Genomic DNA, 19,827 nt, shown 5'->3' on the forward strand with positions numbered 1-19,827 from the left:
GCCTCCATCCAGCGTGTAAACTAATATTAATTCCTACGGGAACTCTGGAACCTTCAAAGTAAAGCCAAGATTAGGTCGTCCCAAAAATTGACCGATAGGTGTGAACGCCAAATCCTGGGCTCAGTAAATGCCAATCCTAAAAATTCAGCCCCAAAAATACAAAATGCAAAACAGTTCAGCCTCAAACTGTACGAAATGTGCTCCACAAGGAGGGGTACAACACACGAACACCTCGTAGAAAGGCTTTGATTTCCTTGGTAAATCGAAAAAGAGGCTGGATTTCGCATACAAATATGTAAACGAGCTGGAATCATTTTGGGACATCGTTATCTGGAGTGGTGAGTCAAAATGTAATATTTTTGGTTCAGATGGCTCCCAAAAAATAAGGATGAAGTTTAAAAAATTAACACCAAACGTTAAGCGTGGCGGCGGTAACGTGATGGTCTGGGGGTGTGTTGGGACAGCTGGAGTTGGGAAACTTGTGTTTATAAACACTACAATGGACAAGCATCTATACCTCAAAATTTTAAAGGATAACCTTAAGGACAGCGCGACCCAGCTCCAGTTGAATGAGACTACATTTCTTTTTCAACAGGACAACGACCCTAAACACACCTCCCTATTTGGTCAACGAGTGGCTACTCTACAACTGCAAGCAATTGCATACACCTCCACAGTCTCCAGATCTCAATTCCATTGAGCACGTTTGTAATTTGTTAGATAAAACGCTCAGAAAACACCAAATATAGTCAAAAGAATGGGAAAAAATTGAAAAAAAGGTGTACTTAAACTTTGTATACCACACCTCCTATTTGGTCAACGTATTGGCTACTCTACAACTGCAAGCAATTGCATACACCTCCACAGTCTCCAGATCTCAATTCCATACTTAAACTTTGTATACCTTTGCAGAAAGTATTATGATTTCAGTCAAAAGTTTGCAACGCAGTGAAGGAGACATTGCCGACCCTATAAAGTATATATATTCTTGATCAGCATCACCAGGAGAGTCGATCTGGCCATATCCGTCTGTCTGTCCGTTTCTTCGCAAACTAGTCCCTCAGTTTTAAAGCTGTCTGCTTAAAACTTTCCCAAAAGTTGTCTTTCTATTGCAGGTAGTATATAAGTCGGAAAAGCCGGGCGACTATATCATATAGCTCCCTTAGGAACAATCGGAAAAAAAAATCAAACAAAATTAGAACTTTGTTGTTTTTAATTTTTTTTTTGTTATTTGGGATTTGGTAATATTTAAATATTATGAAATGATGGTTTTAATTATGTTAAAATGGACAACAATATCATATAGCTGCACTAGAACGGATGTCAAAATGCAGTGCAAAATCGACATATTGTTTTTGGTAATATGGGCTTAAAAATCGAAAAGTAGTCGATTTGTAATAACTGCAAGGGTATATAAACTTTGGCTTGCAGAAGTTTGCTTCCTTTTTTGTTTGAAGTATTTTTACGATTTGTTTTTATAATCTTGTTATTTTATATAAAATATGGAAACAAGAAGACTTTTATGTTCTAAAAATATATAACCTACCAAACGGAAATAATTTGAAAATTGTACCTGTTTTAGTTAATATCGTTTTGAGTGCTTTAAGTTGCACAACTATGGTGTACTTAAACGCTTTTTGTCCACTGTATGTACATATGGATCACAACTTACTCGGTATCAAGTTGTTATCAATTTTAAAGTTAATTTGCCGATGGTATCAACAAATCTTAGAAGCAGGTACAGTGGCTTACAGTTTATTTCATGCAGATATTTATGTATGCATATACTTAAATACATTTTAAAGTGTGAATGTTTTGTAGTCCTATATTTTTAAAATACTTGTTTTTGTACATAGAAATTGCACAATTTAATTGCTGTAAATAACATTTAAAGACTGCTACCCAGATTGATGAAATCTGTTCGGCAGCTATGAGAGAGCGAGAGGCAAACAGCTGGCGATCACATTTCGTCAGTCCTTTTGTGCTCCTCGTTACTCATACAGCCTAGTATCCAGATCGACAAAAACCGTACGCCAGTCATGAGAGAGAGCGAGAGGCAAACAGCTGGCTTTTACTTTTCGTCGGGCCTTTTTGTCAAAAATACCAGAAAATTGCATAGCGTTGCCAGTCTGCGGAAATGAACTTTGGGTGAACCCTAGCGAAAAGATTAAAAAAATTTAATCTTTTGGCGTGCGCTTCTCACTGACCATTATAAGATATGGAGGGAAAAACTCAAAAAACTCGGAAAAGTCGATTGCAGGAGTTTACATGTGAGGACAAAATAACATTAATACTATCTGGGGTGCCTCTTGTCAGAGCAAAATGTTTTTTAGGTCAAGAATGTACGAAAAAACACAATAAAAGTGCAGCTATGAACTTTAAATTAGCATATAATTAAAATTTAAATTTAAATTGTTTTGTTTTTTAATTTCTTTGTACAGCGGCAGACTTGTCTTGCCAAGGTATTTGATAATATCTTTTAAAGGCTCCTTCCCGCAAATGCGATATTTGAATTTTAACTGCTTGTCAAGAAACCCAGCTGATTGACAGTACGACCGTTGCACGCTTAAATCTGATGATCTCTCGAAATTTTGGTAACACTGGAAAGATTAAAGTTTTTACGCTAGCATTCTCGTTTGTCGATCTGAGTACTAGGCTTAAGCCCAATGTGGACAGGATAATCGTTAGTTGACTCGATAGGCAAATAGGGGGCAGTGTGTAGAGCACATTAATAGATTCTAACTCGATGGTCCAGCTGAGGATAACTTATATTTCCTAGAAAGATTTTCAAGTTTTCTCCGTAAACCTTTCCAGGAAAAGGTTTAATCCAGCTTTTCTATGTTCTTGGCCATTATATTTATTTTTAAAAGTAGTTATATAAAGTTGTACAAGACTGTGTGAAATAGCTTAAGACAAAAACTTTGTCATTAACGGTAGAAGGTAATTGTTTCTATTTCTAACTTTATTATGTTCAATTATATACATTTTTCAGCTCTCTAGTATATACTTCATGATTGGGTATTATGTGAATCTACTGACAGCAAGCAATAATATCGTACTGCAGTGGAAAATACCCTTAATGAGAATCGATTTAAAAACTTCATTTTAATCGATAGGAGGCGGCTTTCCTTAACTATTTTAACAATATATAAAAGTTTGAATATTATTATGGACATTGAATTGCCGTATGTAGTGGAATATGCCAAAAGTGGGAGAGCCTCTTGTAAAGGATGCAAATGTTCGATTCCCAAAAATAACCTTCGCATCGCTGTTATGGTTCAAGTAAGTTTCTATAGTGGCAGGCATATCTCAGCGTAATCAAGTAAGATTAAAAACAAACTCTACTGAATTTACGCGGGCTTTTAGTTAAAATTTGTTTGATCTCCGTATTGGCACAACCATATCTACACAAACATGCATACCCATGAAATATACTTTTACAGTGGACAAAAAGTTTAAGTACACTTCATACCTCAGTGCTTTTTGTAAAAAATATGTATTGAGACTTATCAAAATAATAATAATTAATAAACGTAATCTTTAGGATTTTGAATATACCAATATATATACTACGTCACTCCTTCGTGAACATTATATTCACAGAAATAAAAAAAAATGGCTAAAAACCCCACCGAAAAAAGTTTACGTACACTCGTCATCTCTCTGTTTCTTTGGAATTTCCCTTCCAAATCTAACGGTGTTCGTGAATTCTTCCTTCAGTCTACTTCTGATGCTTCCCTTTTTATCCATTTTAAGTTCATTTAATTTGATTTTGCTGGAGTGAGAGGTCAAGATGGGTCGAGGAAGCTAAATTCCACTTGAAAAGCTTACATTTATTTTAAAACATTATTTGGAAGGAAAAGAACTTTTGGAGGATGCTTTAGAGGCCTCCATCCAGCGTGTAAACTAATATTAATTCCTACGGGAACTCTGGAACCTTCAAAGTAAAGCCAAGATTAGGTCGTCCCAAAAATTGACCGATAGGTGTGAACGCCAAATCCTGGGCTCAGTAAATGCCAATCCTAAAAATTCAGCACCAAAAATACAAAATGCAAAACAGTTCAGCCTCAAACTGTACGAAATGTGCTCCACAAGGAGGGGTACAACACACGAACACCTCGTAGAAAGGCTTTGATTTCCTTGGTAAATCGAAAAAAGAGGCTGGATTTCGCATACAAATATGTAAACGAGCTGGAATCATTTTGGGACATCGTTATCTGGAGTGGTGAGTCAAAATGTAATATTTTTGGTTCAGATGGCTCCCAAAAAATAAGGATGAAGTTTAAAAAATTAACACCAAACGTTAAGCGTGGCGGCGGTAACGTGATGGTCTGGGGGTGTGTTGGGACAGCTGGAGTTGGGAAACTTGTGTTTATAAACACTACAATGGACAAGCATCTATACCTCAAAATTTTAAAGGATAACCTTAAGGACAGCGCGACCCAGCTCCAGTTGAATGAGACTACATTTCTTTTTCAACAGGACAACGACCCTAAACACACCTCCTCATTTGGTCAACGAGTGGCTACTCTACAACTGCAAGCAATTGCATACACCTCCACAGTCTCCAGATCTCAATTCCATTGAGCACGTTTGTAATTTGTTAGATAAAACGCTCAGAAAACACCAAATATAGTCAAAAGAATGGGAAAAAATTGAAAAAAAGGTGTACTTAAACTTTGTATACCACACCTCCTATTTGGTCAACGTATTGGCTACTCTACAACTGCAAGCAATTGCATACACCTCCACAGTCTCCATCGATCTAATTTACTTAAACTTTGTATACCTTTGCAGAAAGTATTATGATTTCAGTCAAAAGTTTGCAACGCAGTGAAGGAGACATTGCCGACCCTATAAAGTATATATATTCTTGATCAGCATCACCAGGAGAGTCGATCTGGCCATATCCGTCTGTCTGTCCGTTTCTTCGCAAACTAGTCCCTCAGTTTTAAAGCTATCTGCTTAAAACTTTCCCAAAAGTTGTCTTTCTTTCTTATTGTAGAGTAGTATATAAGTCGGAAAAGCCGGGCGACTATATCATATAGCTCCCTTAGGAACAATCGGAAAAAAAAAATCAAACAAAATTAGAACTTTGTTGTTTTTAATTTTTTTTTTGTTATTTGGGATTTGGTAATATTTAAATATTATGAAATGATGGTTTTAATTATGTTAAAATGGACAACAATATCATATAGCTGCACTAGAACGGATGTCAAAATGCAGTGCAAAATCGACATATTGTTTTTGGTAATATGGGCTTAAAAATCGAAAAGTAGTCGATTTGTAATAACTGCAAGGGTATATAAACTTTGGCTTGCAGAAGTTTGCTTCCTTTTTTGTTTGAAGTATTTTTACGATTTGTTTTTATAATCTTGTTATTTTATATAAAATATGGAAACAAGAAGACTTTTATGTTCTAAAAATATATAACCTACCAAACGGAAATAATTTGAAAATTGTACCTGTTTTAGTTAATATCGTTTTGAGTGCTTTAAGTTGCACAACTATGGTGTACTTAAACGCTTTTTGTCCACTGTATGTACATATGGATCACAACTTACTCGGTATCAAGTTGTTATCAATTTTAAAGTTAATTTGCCGATGGTATCAACAAATCTTAGAAGCAGGTACAGTGGCTTACAGTTTATTTCATGCAGATATTTATGTATGCATATACTTAAATACATTTTAAAGTGTGAATGTTTTGTAGTCCTATATGTCCTATAGTCCTAAAAATACTTGTTTTTGTACATAGAAATTGCACAATTTAATTGCTGTAAATAACATTTAAAGACTGCTACCCAGATTGATGAAATCTGTTCGGCAGCTATGAGAGAGCGAGAGGCAAACAGCTGGCGATCACATTTCGTCAGTCCTTTTGTGCTCCTCGTTACCCATACAGCCTAGTATCCAGATCGACAAAAACCGTACGCCAGTCATGAGAGAGAGCGAGAGGCAAACAGCTGGCTTTTACTTTTCGTCGGGCCTTTTTGTCAAAAATACCAGAAAATTGCATAGCGTTGCCAGTCTGCGGAAATGAACTTTGGGTGAACCCTAGCGAAAAGATTAAAAAATTTAATCTTTTGGCGTGCGCTTCTCACTGACCATTATAAGATATGGAGGAAAAACTCAAAAAACTCGGAAAAGTCGATTGCAGGAGTTTACATGTGAGGACAAAATAACATTAATACTATCTGGGGTGCCTCTTGTCAGAGCAAAATGTTTTTTAGGTCAAGAATGTACGAAAAAACACAATAAAAGTGCAGCTATGAACTTTAAATTAGCAAATAATTATCAGTAAATTAAAAAAACAACTGTTAAATTTAAATTGTTTTGTTTTTTAATTTCTTTGTACAGCGGCAGACTTGTCTTGCCAAGGTATTTGATAATATCTTTTAAAGGCTCTTTCCCGCAAATACGATATTTGAATTTTAACTGCTTGTCAAGAAACCCAGCTGATTGACAGTACGACCGTTGCACGCTTAAATCTGATGATCTCTCGAAATTTTGGTAACACTGGAAAGATTAAAGTTTTTACGCTAGCATTCTCGTTTGCCGATCTGAGTACTAGGCTTAAGCCCAATGTGGACAGGATAATCGTTAGTTGACTCGATAGGCAAATAGGGGGCAGTGTGTAGAGCACATTAATAGATTCTAACTCGATGGTCCAGCTGAGGATAACTTATATTTCCTAGAAAGATTTTCAAGTTTTCTCCGTAAACCTTTCCAGAAAAAGGTTTAATCCAGATTTTCTATGTTCTTGGCCATTTTATTTATTTTTAAAAGTAGTTATATAAAGTTGTACAAGACTGTGTGAAATAGCTTAAGACAAAAACTTTGTCATTAACTGTAGAAGGTAATTGTTTCTATTTCTAACTTTATTATGTTCAATTATATACATTTTTCAGCTCTCTAGTATATACTTCATGATTGGGTATTATGTGAATCTACTGACAGCATATATCGTACTGCAGTGGAAAATACCCTTAATGAGAATCGATTTAAAAACTTCATTTTAATCGATAGGAGGCGGCTTTCCTTAACTATTTTAACAATATATAAAAGTTTGAATATTATTATGGACATTGAATTGCCGTATGTAGTGGAATATGCCAAAAGTGGGAGAGCCTCTTGTAAAGGATGCAAATGTTCGATTCCCAAAAATAGCCTTCGCATCGCTGTTATGGTTCAAGTAAGTTTCTATAGTGGCAGGCATATCTCAGCGTAATCAAGTAAGATTAAAAACAAACTCTACTGAATTTACGCGGTCTTTTAGTTAAAATTTGTTTGATCTCCGTATTGGCACAACCATATCTACACAAACATGCATACCCATGAAATATACTTTTACAGTGGACCAAAAAGTTTAAGTACACTTCATACCTCAGTGCTTTTTGTAAAAAATATGTATTGAGACTTATCAAAATAATAATAATTAATAAACGTAATCTTTAGGATTTCGAATATACCAATATATATACTACGTCACTCCTTCGTGAACATTATATTCACAGAAATAAAAAAAAATGGCTAAAAACCCCATCGAAAAAAGTTTACGTACACTCGTCATCTCTCTGTTTTTTTTGGAATTTCCCTTCCAAATCTAACGGTGTTCGTGAATTCTTCCTTCAGTCTACTTCTGATGCTTCCATTTTTATCCATTTTAAGTTCATTTAATTTGATTTTGCTGGAGTTGAGAGGTCAAGATGGGTCGAGGAAGCTAAATTCCACTTGAAACGCTTAAATTTATTTTAAAACATTATTTGGAAGGAAAAGGACTTGTCTTTAGAGGCCTCCATCCAGCGTGTAAACTAATATTAATTCCTACGGGAACTCTGGAACCTTCAAAGTAAAGCCAAGATTAGGTCGTCCCAAAAATTGACCGATAGGTGTGAACGCCAAATCCTGGGCTCAGTAAATGCCAATCCTAAAAATTCAGCCCCAAAAATACAAAATGCAAAACAGTTCAGCCTCAAACTGTACGAAATGTGCTCCACAAGGAGGGGTACAACACACGAACACCTCGTAGAAAGGCTTTGATTTCCTTGGTAAATCGAAAAAGAGGCTGGATTTCGCATACAAATATGTAAACGAGCTGGAATCATTTTGGGACATCGTTATCTGGAGTGGTGAGTCAAAATGTAATATTTTTGGTTCAGATGGCTCCCAAAAAATAAGGATGAAGTTTAAAAAATTAACACCAAACGTTAAGCGTGGCGGCGGTAACGTGATGGTCTGGGGGTGTGTTGGGACAGCTGGAGTTGGGAAACTTGTGTTTATAAACACTACAATGGACAAGCATCTATACCTCAAAATTTTAAAGGATAACCTTAAGGACAGCGCGACCCAGCTCCAGTTGAATGAGACTACATTTCTTTTTCAACAGGACAACGACCCTAAACACACCTCCTATTTGGTCAACGAGTGGCTACTCTACAACTGCAAGCAATTGCATACACCTCCACAGTCTCCAGATCTCAATTCCATTGAGCACGTTTGTAATTTGTTAGATAAAACGCTCAGAAAACACCAAATATAGTCAAAAGAATGGGAAAAAATTGAAAAAAAGGTGTACTTAAACTTTGTATACCACACCTCCTATTTGGTCAACGTATTGGCTACTCTACAACTGCAAGCAATTGCATACACCTCCACAGTCTCCAGATCTCAATTCCATACTTAAACTTTGTATACCTTTGCAGAAAGTATTATGATTTCAGTCAAAAGTTTGCAACGCAGTGAAGGAGACATTGCCGACCCTATAAAGTATATATATTCTTGATCAGCATCACCAGGAGAGTCGATCTGGCCATATCCGTCTGTCTGTCCGTTTCTTCGCAAACTAGTCCCTCAGTTTTAAAGCTGTCTGCTTAAAACTTTCCCAAAAGTTGTCTTTCTATTGCAGGTAGTATATAAGTCGGAAAAGCCGGGCGACTATATCATATAGCTCCCTTAGGAACAATCGGAAAAAAAAATCAAACAAAATTAGAACTTTGTTGTTTTTAATTTTTTTTTTGTTATTTGGGATTTGGTAATATTTAAATATTATGAAATGATGGTTTTAATTATGTTAAAATGGACAACAATATCATATAGCTGCACTAGAACGGATGTCAAAATGCAGTGCAAAATCGACATATTGTTTTTGGTAATATGGGCTTAAAAATCGAAAAGTAGTCGATTTGTAATAACTGCAAGGGTATATAAACTTTGGCTTGCAGAAGTTTGCTTCCTTTTTTGTTTGAAGTATTTTTACGATTTGTTTTTATAATCTTGTTATTTTATATAAAATATGGAAACAAGAAGACTTTTATGTTCTAAAAATATATAACCTACCAAACGGAAATAATTTGAAAATTGTACCTGTTTTAGTTAATATCGTTTTGAGTGCTTTAAGTTGCACAACTATGGTGTACTTAAACGCTTTTTGTCCACTGTATGTACATATGGATCACAACTTACTCGGTATCAAGTTGTTATCAATTTTAAAGTTAATTTGCCGATGGTATCAACAAATCTTAGAAGCAGGTACAGTGGCTTACAGTTTATTTCATGCAGATATTTATGTATGCATATACTTAAATACATTTTAAAGTGTGAATGTTTTGTAGTCCTATATGTCCTATAGTCCTAAAAATACTTGTTTTTGTACATAGAAATTGCACAATTTAATTGCTGTAAATAACATTTAAAGACTGCTACCCAGATTGATGAAATCTGTTCGGCAGCTATGAGAGAGCGAGAGGCAAACAGCTGGCGATCACATTTCGTCAGTCCTTTTGTGCTCCTCGTTACCCATACAGCCTAGTATCCAGATCGACAAAAACCGTACGCCAGTCATGAGAGAGAGCGAGAGGCAAACAGCTGGCTTTTACTTTTCGTCGGGCCTTTTTGTCAAAAATACCAGAAAATTGCATAGCGTTGCCAGTCTGCGGAAATGAACTTTGGGTGAACCCTAGCGAAAAGATTAAAAAATTTAATCTTTTGGCGTGCGCTTCTCACTGACCATTATAAGATATGGAGAGAAAAACTCAAAAAACTCGGAAAAGTCGATTGCAGGAGTTTACATGTGAGGACAAAATAACATTAATACTATCTGGGGTGCCTCTTGTCAGAGCAAAATGTTTTTTAGGTCAAGAATGTACGAAAAAACACAATAAAAGTGCAGCTATGAACTTTAAATTAGCAAATAATTATCAGTAAATTAAAAAAACAACTTTTAAATTTAAATTGTTTTGTTTTTTAATTTCTTTGTACAGCGGCAGACTTGTCTTGCCAAGGTATTTGATAATATTTTTTAAAGGCTCCTTCCCGCAAATACGATATTTGAATTTTAACTGCTTGTCAAGAAACCCAGCTGATTGACAGTACGACCGTTGCACGCTTAAATCTGATGATCTCTCGAAATTTTGGTAACACTGGAAAGATTAAAGTTTTTACGCTAGCATTCTCGTTTGCCGATCTGAGTACTAGGCTTAAGCCCAATGTGGACAGGATAATCGTTAGTTGACTCGATAGGCAAATAGGGGGCAGTGTGTAGAGCACATTAATAGATTCTAACTCGATGGTCCAGCTGAGGATAACTTATATTTCCTAGAAAGATTTTCAAGTTTTCTCCGTAAACCTTTCCAGAAAAGGTTTAATCCAGCTTTTCTATGTTCTTGGCCATTTTATTTATTTTTAAAAGTAGTTATATAAAGTTGTACAAGACTGTGTGAAATAGCTTAAGACAAAAACTTTGTCATTAACTGTAGAAGGTAATTGTTTCTATTTCTAACTTTATTATGTTCAATTATATACATTTTTCAGCTCTCTAGTATATACTTCATGATTGGGTATTATGTGAATCTACTGACAGCATATCGTACTGCAGTGGAAAATACCCTTAATGAGAATCGATTTAAAAACTTCATTTTAATCGATAGGAGGCTGCTTTCCTTAACTATTTTAACAATATATAAAAGTTTGAATATTATTATGGACATTGAATTGCCGTATGTAGTGGAATATGCCAAAAGTGGGAGAGCCTCTTGTAAAGGATGCAAATGTTCGATTCCCAAAAATAGCCTTCGCATCGCTGTTATGGTTCAAGTAAGTTTCTATAGTGGCAGGCATATCTCAGCGTAATCAAGTAAGATTAAAAACAAACTCTACTGAATTTACGCGGGCTTTTAGTTAAAATTTGTTTGATCTCCGTATTGGCACAACCATATCTACACAAACATGCATACCCATGAAATATACTTTTACAGTGGACCAAAAAGTTTAAGTACACTTCATACCTCAGTGCTTTTTGTAAAAAATATGTATTGAGACTTATCAAAATAATAATAATTAATAAACGTAATCTTTAGGATTTCGAATATACCAATATATATACTACGTCACTCCTTCGTGAACATTATATTCACAGAAATAAAAAAAAAATGGCTAAAAACCCCATCGAAAAAAGTTTACGTACACTCGTCATCTCTCTGTTTTTTTGGAATTTCCCTTCCAAATCTAACGGTGTTCGTGAATTCTTCCTTCAGTCTACTTCTGATGCTTCCATTTTTATCCATTTTAAGTTCATTTAATTTGATTTTGCTGGAGTTGAGAGGTCAAGATGGGTCGAGGAAGCTAAATTCCACTTGAAACGCTTAAATTTATTTGAAAACATTATTTGGAAGGAAAAGAACTCGTGCTATTGGCAGGATTCTTTAGAGGCCTCCATCCAGCGTGTAAACTAATATTAATTCCTACGGGAACTCTGGAACCTTCAAAGTAAAGCCAAGATTAGGTCGTCCCAAAAATTGACCGATAGGTGTGAACGCCAAATCCTGGGCTCAGTAAATGCCAATCCTAAAAATTCAGCCCCAAAAATACAAAATGCAAAACAGTTCAGCCTCAAACTGTACGAAATGTGCTCCACAAGGAGGGGTACAACACACGAACACCTCGTAGAAAGGCTTTGATTTCCTTGGTAAATCGAAAAAGAGGCTGGATTTCGCATACAAATATGTAAACGAGCTGGAATCATTTTGGGACATCGTTATCTGGAGTGGTGAGTCAAAATGTAATATTTTTGGTTCAGATGGCTCCCAAAAAATAAGGATGAAGTTTAAAAAATTAACACCAAACGTTAAGCGTGGCGGCGGTAACGTGATGGTCTGGGGGTGTGTTGGGACAGCTGGAGTTGGGAAACTTGTGTTTATAAACACTACAATGGACAAGCATCTATACCTCAAAATTTTAAAGGATAACCTTAAGGACAGCGCGACCCAGCTCCAGTTGAATGAGACTACATTTCTTTTTCAACAGGACAACGACCCTAAACACACCTCCTATTTGGTCAACGAGTGGCTACTCTACAACTGCAAGCAATTGCATACACCTCCACAGTCTCCAGATCTCAATTCCATTGAGCACGTTTGTAATTTGTTAGATAAAACGCTCAGAAAACACCAAATATAGTCAAAAGAATGGGAAAAAATTGAAAAAAAGGTGTACTTAAACTTTGTATACCACACCTCCTATTTGGTCAACGTATTGGCTACTCTACAACTGCAAGCAATTGCATACACCTCCACAGTCTCCAGATCTCAATTCCATTACTTAAACTTTGTATACCTTTGCAGAAAGTATTATGATTTCAGTCAAAAGTTTGCAACGCAGTGAAGGAGACATTGCCGACCCTATAAAGTATATATATTCTTGATCAGCATCACCAGGAGAGTCGATCTGGCCATATCCGTCTGTCTGTCCGTTTCTTCGCAAACTAGTCCCTCAGTTTTAAAGCTGTCTGCTTAAAACTTTCCCAAAAGTTGTCTTTCTATTGCAGGTAGTATATAAGTCGGAAAAGCCGGGCGACTATATCATATAGCTCCCTTAGGAACAATCGGAAAAAAAAATCAAACAAAATTAGAACTTTGTTGTTTTTAATTTTTTTTGTTATTTGGGATTTGGTAATATTTAAATATTATGAAATGATGGTTTTAATTATGTTAAAATGGACAACAATATCATATAGCTGCACTAGAACGGATGTCAAAATGCAGTGCAAAATCGACATATTGTTTTTGGTAATATGGGCTTAAAAATCGAAAAGTAGTCGATTTGTAATAACTGCAAGGGTATATAAACTTTGGCTTGCAGAAGTTTGCTTCCTTTTTTGTTTGAAGTATTTTTACGATTTGTTTTTATAATCTTGTTATTTTATATAAAATATGGAAACAAGAAGACTTTTATGTTCTAAAAATATATAACCTACCAAACGGAAATAATTTGAAAATTGTACCTGTTTTAGTTAATATCGTTTTGAGTGCTTTAAGTTGCACAACTATGGTGTACTTAAACGCTTTTTGTCCACTGTATGTACATATGGATCACAACTTACTCGGTATCAAGTTGTTATCAATTTTAAAGTTAATTTGCCGATGGTATCAACAAATCTTAGAAGCAGGTACAGTGGCTTACAGTTTATTTCATGCAGATATTTATGTATGCATATACTTAAATACATTTTAAAGTGTGAATGTTTTGTAGTCCTATATGTCCTATAGTCCTAAAAATACTTGTTTTTGTACATAGAAATTGCACAATTTTATTGCTGTAAATAACATTTAAAGACTGCTACCCAGATTGATGAAATCTGTTCGGCAGCTATGAGAGAGCGAGAGGCAAACAGCTGGCGATCACATTTCGTCAGTCCTTTTGTGCTCCTCGTTACCCATACAGCCTAGTATCCAGATCGACAAAAACCGTACGCCAGTCATGAGAGAGAGCGAGAGGCAAACAGCTGGCTTTTACTTTTCGTCGGGCCTTTTTGTCAAAAATACCAGAAAATTGCATAGCGTTGCCAGTCTGCGGAAATGAACTTTGGGTGAACCCTAGCGAAAAGATTAAAAAATTTAATCTTTTGGCGTGCGCTTCTCACTGACCATTATAAGATATGGAGAGAAAAACTCAAAAAACTCGGAAAAGTCGATTGCAGGAGTTTACATGTGAGGACAAAATAACATTAATACTATCTGGGGTGCCTCTTGTCAGATCAAAATGTTTTTTAGGTCAAGAATGTACGAAAAAACACAATAAAAGTGCAGCTATGAACTTTAAATTAGCATATAATTATCAGTAAATTAAAAAAAACAACTTTTAAATTTAAATTGTTTTGTTTTTTAATTTCTTTGTACAGCGGCAGACTTGTCTTGCCAAGGTATTTGATAATATTTTTTAAAGGCTCCTTCCCGCAAATACGATATTTGAATTTTAACTGCTTGTCAAGAAACCCAGCTGATTGACAGTACGACCGCTGCACGCTTAAATCTGATGATCTCTCGAAATTTTGGTAACACTGGAAAGATTAAAGTTTTTACGCTAGCATTCTCGTTTGCCGATCTGAGTACTAGGCTTAAGCCCAATGTGGACAGGATAATCGTTAGTTGACTCGATAGGCAAATAGGGGGCAGTGTGTAGAGCACATTAATAGATTCTAACTCGATGGTCCAGCTGAGGATAACTTATATTTCCTAGAAAGATTTTCAAGTTTTCTCCGTAAACCTTTCCAGAAAAAGGTTTAATCCAGATTTTCTATGTTCTTGGCCATTTTATTTATTTTTAAAAGTAGTTATATAAAGTTGTACAAGACTGTGTGAAATAGCTTAAGACAAAAACTTTGTCATTAACTGTAGAAGGTAATTGTTTCTATTTCTAACTTTATTATGTTCAATTATATACATTTTTCAGCTCTCTAGTATATACTTCATGATTGGGTATTATGTGAATCTACTGACAGCAATCTACTGCAGTGGAAAATACCCTTAATGAGAATCGATTTAAAAACTTCATTTTAATCGATAGGAGGCTGCTTTCCTTAACTATTTTAACAATATACAAAGTTTGAATATTATTATGGACATTGAATTGCCGTATGTAGTGGAATATGCCAAAAGTGGGAGAGCCTCTTGTAAAGGATGCAAATGTTCGATTCCCAAAAATAGCCTTCGCATCGCTGTTATGGTTCAAGTAAGTTTCTATAGTGGCAGGCATATCTCAGCGTAATCAAGTAAGATTAAAAACAAACTCTACTGAATTTACGCGGTCTTTTAGTTAAAATTTGTTTGATCTCCGTATTGGCACAACCATATCTACACAAACATGCATACCCATGAAATATACTTTTACAGTGGACCAAAAAGTTTAAGTACACTTCATACCTCAGTGCTTTTTGTAAAAAATATGTATTGAGACTTATCAAAATAATAATAATTAATAAACGTAATCTTTAGGATTTCGAATATACCAATATATATACTACGTCACTCCTTCGTGAACATTATATTCACAGAAATAAAAAAAAAATGGCTAAAAACCCCATCGAAAAAAGTTTACGTACACTCGTCATCTCTCTGTTTTTTTGGAATTTCCCTTCCAAATCTAACGGTGTTCGTGAATTCTTCCTTCAGTCTACTTCTGATGCTTCCATTTTTATCCATTTTAAGTTCATTTAATTTGATTTTGCTGGAGTTGAGAGGTCAAGATGGGTCGAGGAAGCTAAATTCCACTTGAAACGCTTAAATTTATTTGAAAACATTATTTGGAAGGAAAAGAACTCGTGCTATTGGCAGGATTCTTTAGAGACCTCCATCCAGCGTGTAAACTAATATTAATTCCTACGGGAACTCTGGAACCTTCAAAGTAAAGCCAAGATTAGGTCGTCCCAAAAATTGACCGATAGGTGTGAACGCCAAATCCTGGGCTCAGTAAATGCCAATCCTAAAAATTCAGCCCCAAAAATACAAAATGCAAAACAGTTCAGCCTCAAACTGTACGAAATGTGCTCCACAAGGAGGGGTACAACACTCGAACACCTCGTAGAAAGGCTTTGATTTCCTTGGTAAATCGAAAAAAGAGGCTGGATTTCGCATACAAATATGTAAACGAGCTGGAATCATTTTGGGACATCGTTATCTGGAGTGGTGAGTCAAAATGTAATATTTTTGGTTCAGATGGCTCCCAAAAAATAAGGATGAAGTTTAAAAAATTAACACCAAACGTTAAGCGTGGCGGCGGTAACGTGATGGTCTGGGGGTGTGTTGGGACAGCTGGAGTTGGGAAACTTGTGTTTATAAACACTACAATGGACAAGCATCTATACCTCAAAATTTTAAAGGATAACCTTAAGGACAGCGCGACCCAGCTCCAGTTGAATGAGACTACATTTCTTTTTCAACAGGACAACGACCCTAAACACACCTCCTATTTGGTCAACGAGTGGCTACTCTACAACTGCAAGCAATTGCATACACCTCCACAGTCTCCAGATCTCAATTCCATTGAGCACGTTTGTAATTTGTTAGATAAAACGCTCAGAAAACACCAAATATAGTCAAAAGAATGGGAAAAAATTGAAAAAAAGGTGTACTTAAACTTTGTATACCACACCTCCTATTTGGTCAACGTATTGGCTACTCTACAACTGCAAGCAATTGCATACACCTCCACAGTCTCCAGATCTCAATTCCATACTTAAACTTTGTATACCTTTGCAGAAAGTATTATGATTTCAGTCAAAAGTTTGCAACGCAGTGAAGGAGACATTGCCGACCCTATAAAGTATATATATTCTTGATCAGCATCACCAGGAGAGTCGATCTGGCCATATCCGTCTGTCTGTCCGTTTCTTCGCAAACTAGTCCCTCAGTTTTAAAGCTATCTGCTTAAAACTTTCCCAAAAGTTGTCTTTCTATTGCAGGTATTATATAAGTCGGAAAAGCCGGGCGACTATATCATATAGCTCCCTTAGGAACAATCGGAAAAAAAAATCAAACAAAATTAGAACTTTGTTGTTTTTATACCCTTGCAGAGGGTATTATAATTTTGGTCAAAAGTGTGCAACGCAGTGAAGGAGACATCTCCGACCCTATAAAGTATATATATTCTTGATCAGGATCACCTCCTGAGTTGATATAGCCATGTCCGTCTGTCCGTCTGTCCGTCTGTCTGTTTCTACGCAAACTAGTCTCTCAGTTTTAAAGCTATCGGATTGAAACTTTGCACACACCCTTCTTTCCTTTGCACGCAGTATATAAGTCGGAACGGCCGGGATCGGCCGACTATATCCTATAGCTGCCATATAACTGATTGATCGGAAATGCCATAACTTTCGTGTTTGTAAAGTTAGGAAGTTGGGATTTTCTATGGGTTTTATATTTGGCCAATCAATCCGACCTACCAAATTTCATAAGGATCGGCCGACTATATCCTATAGCTGCCATATAACTGATTGATCGGAAATGCCATAACTTTGGTGTTTGTAAAGTTAGAAAGTTGGGATTTTCTATGGGTTTTATATTTGGCCAATCAATCCGACCTACCAAATTTCATAAGGATCGGCCGACTATATCCTATAGCTGCCATATAACTGATTGATCGGAAATGCCATAACTTTGGTGTTTGTAAAGTTAGAAAGTTGGGATTTTCTATGGGTTTTATATTTGGCCAATCAATCCGACCCACCAAATTTCATAAGGATCGGCCGACTATATCCTATAGCTGCCATATAACTAATTGATCGGAAATGCCATAACTTTGGTGTTTGTTAAGTTAGGAAGTTGGGATTTTCTATGGATTTTATTTTTGGCCAATCCATCCGACCTACCAAATTTCATAAGGATCGGCCGACTATATCCTATAGCTGCCATATAACTGATTGATCGGAAATGCCATAACTTTGGTGTTTGTAAAGTTAGGAAGTTGGGATTTTCTATGGATTTTATTTTTGGCCAATCAATCCGACCTACCAAATTTCATAAGGATCGGCCGACTATATCCTATAGCTGCCATATAACTGAACGATTGGAAATGCCATAACTTTGTTGTTGTTAAAGTTAGGAAGTTCGGATTTTTTATGAGTATTAAGAATGCATCATATGAATAATTTTGGAGAATATAATTTACAGAGTATTCTGCAAGGGTATATCAACTTCGGCTCCGCCCGAAGTTAGCTTTCCTTTCTTGTTAATTTTTTTTTTGTTATTTGGGATTTGGTAATATTTAAATATTATGAAATGATGGTTTTAATTATGTTAAAATGGACAACAATATCATATAGCTGCACTAGAACGGATGTCAAAATGCAGAGCAAAATCGACATATTGTTTTTGGTAATATGGGCTTAAAAATCGAAAAGTAGTCGATTTGTAATAACTGCAAGGGTATATAAACTTTGGCTTGCAGAAGTTTGCTTCCTTTTTTGTTTGAAGTATTTTTACGATTTGTTTTTATAATCTTGTTATTTTATATAAAATATGGAAACAAGAAGACTTTTATGTTCTAAAAATATATAACCTACCAAACGGAAATAATTTGAAAATTGTACCTGTTTTAGTTAATATCGTTTTGAGTGCTTTAAGTTGCACAACTATGGTGTACTTAAACGCTTTTTGTCCACTGTATGTACATATGGATCACAACTTACTCGGTATCAAGTTGTTATCAATTTTAAATTTAATTTGCCGATGGTATCAACAAATCTTAGAAGCAGGTACAGTGGCTTACAGTTTATTTCATGCAGATATTTATGTATGCATATACTTAAATACATTTTAAAGTGTGAATGTTTTGTAGTCCTATATGTCCTATAGTCCTAAAAATACTTGTTTTTGTACATAGAAATTGCACAATTTTATTGCTGTAAATAACATTTAAAGACTGCTACCCAGATTGATGAAATCTGTTCGGCAGCTATGAGAGAGCGAGAGGCAAACAGCTGGCGATCACATTTCGTCAGTCCTTTTGTGCTCCTCGTTACCCATACAGCCTAGTATCCAGATCGACAAAAACCGTACGCCAGTCATGAGAGAGAGCGAGAGGCAAACAGCTGGCTTTTACTTTTCGTCGGGCCTTTTTGTCAAAAATACCAGAAAATTGCATAGCGTTGCCAGTCTGCGGAAATGAACTTTGGGTGAACCCTAGCGAAAAGATTAAAAAATTTAATCTTTTGGCGTGCGCTTCTCACTGACCATTATAAGATATGGAGAGAAAAACTCAAAAAAACTGGGAAAAGTCGATTGCAGGAGTTTACATGTGAGGACAAAATAACATTAATACTATCTGGGGTGCCTCTTGTCAGATCAAAATGTTTTTTAGGTCAAGAATGTACGAAAAAACACAATAAAAGTGCAGCTATGAACTTTAAATTAGCATATAATTATCAGTAAATTAAAAAAAACAACTTTTAAATTTAAATTGTTTTGTTTTTTAATTTCTTTTGTACAGCGGCAGACTTGTCTTGCCAAGGTATTTGATAATATTTTTTAAAGGCTCCTTCCCGCAAATACGATATTTGAATTTTAACTGCTTGTCAAGAAACCCAGCTGATTGACAGTACGACCGTTGCACGCTTAAATCTGATGATCTCTCGAAATTTTGGTAACACTGGAAAGATTAAAGTTTTTACGCTAGCATACTCGTTTGTCGATCTGAGTACTAGGCTAAAGACCAATGTGGACAGGATAATCGTTAGTTGACTCGATAGGCAAATAGGGGGCAGTGTGTAGAGCACATTAATAGATTCTAACTCGATGGTCCAGCTGAGGATAACTTATATTTCCTAGAAAGATTTTCAAGTTTTCTCCGTAAACCTTTCCAGGAAAAGGTTTAATCTAGCTTTTCTATGTTCTTGGCCATTATATTTATTTTTAAAAGTAGTTATATAAAGTTGTACAAGACTGTGTGAAATAGCTTAAGACAAAAACTTTGTCATTAACGGTAGAAGGTAATTGTTTCTATTTCTAACTTTATTATGTTCAATTATATACAGTTTTCAGCTCTCTAGTATATACT

General features: G+C 35.6%; 1 protein-coding gene across 1 annotated transcript in view; it reads left to right on the plus strand.

Annotated features, from left to right (window-relative positions):
- Positions 1–3,004: 3,004 nt before the first annotated feature.
- The window catches only part of LOC108043962 (poly [ADP-ribose] polymerase), a 206,290-nt gene continuing 189,467 nt past the window's right edge, over positions 3,005–19,827 (plus strand). Inside the window, exon 1 of the mRNA XM_044458382.1 lies at positions 3,005–3,282. Within this exon, the coding sequence (XP_044314317.1) occupies positions 3,169–3,282 (114 nt within the window). The 5' untranslated portion in view covers positions 3,005–3,168. The remainder of the gene's footprint in view (positions 3,283–19,827) is intronic.

Source organism: Drosophila rhopaloa, unplaced genomic scaffold (genome assembly GCF_018152115.1).
Source record: "Drosophila rhopaloa isolate 14029-0021.01 unplaced genomic scaffold, ASM1815211v1 contig_166, whole genome shotgun sequence".
NCBI classification, from domain to species: Eukaryota; Metazoa; Arthropoda; class Insecta; order Diptera; family Drosophilidae; genus Drosophila; species Drosophila rhopaloa.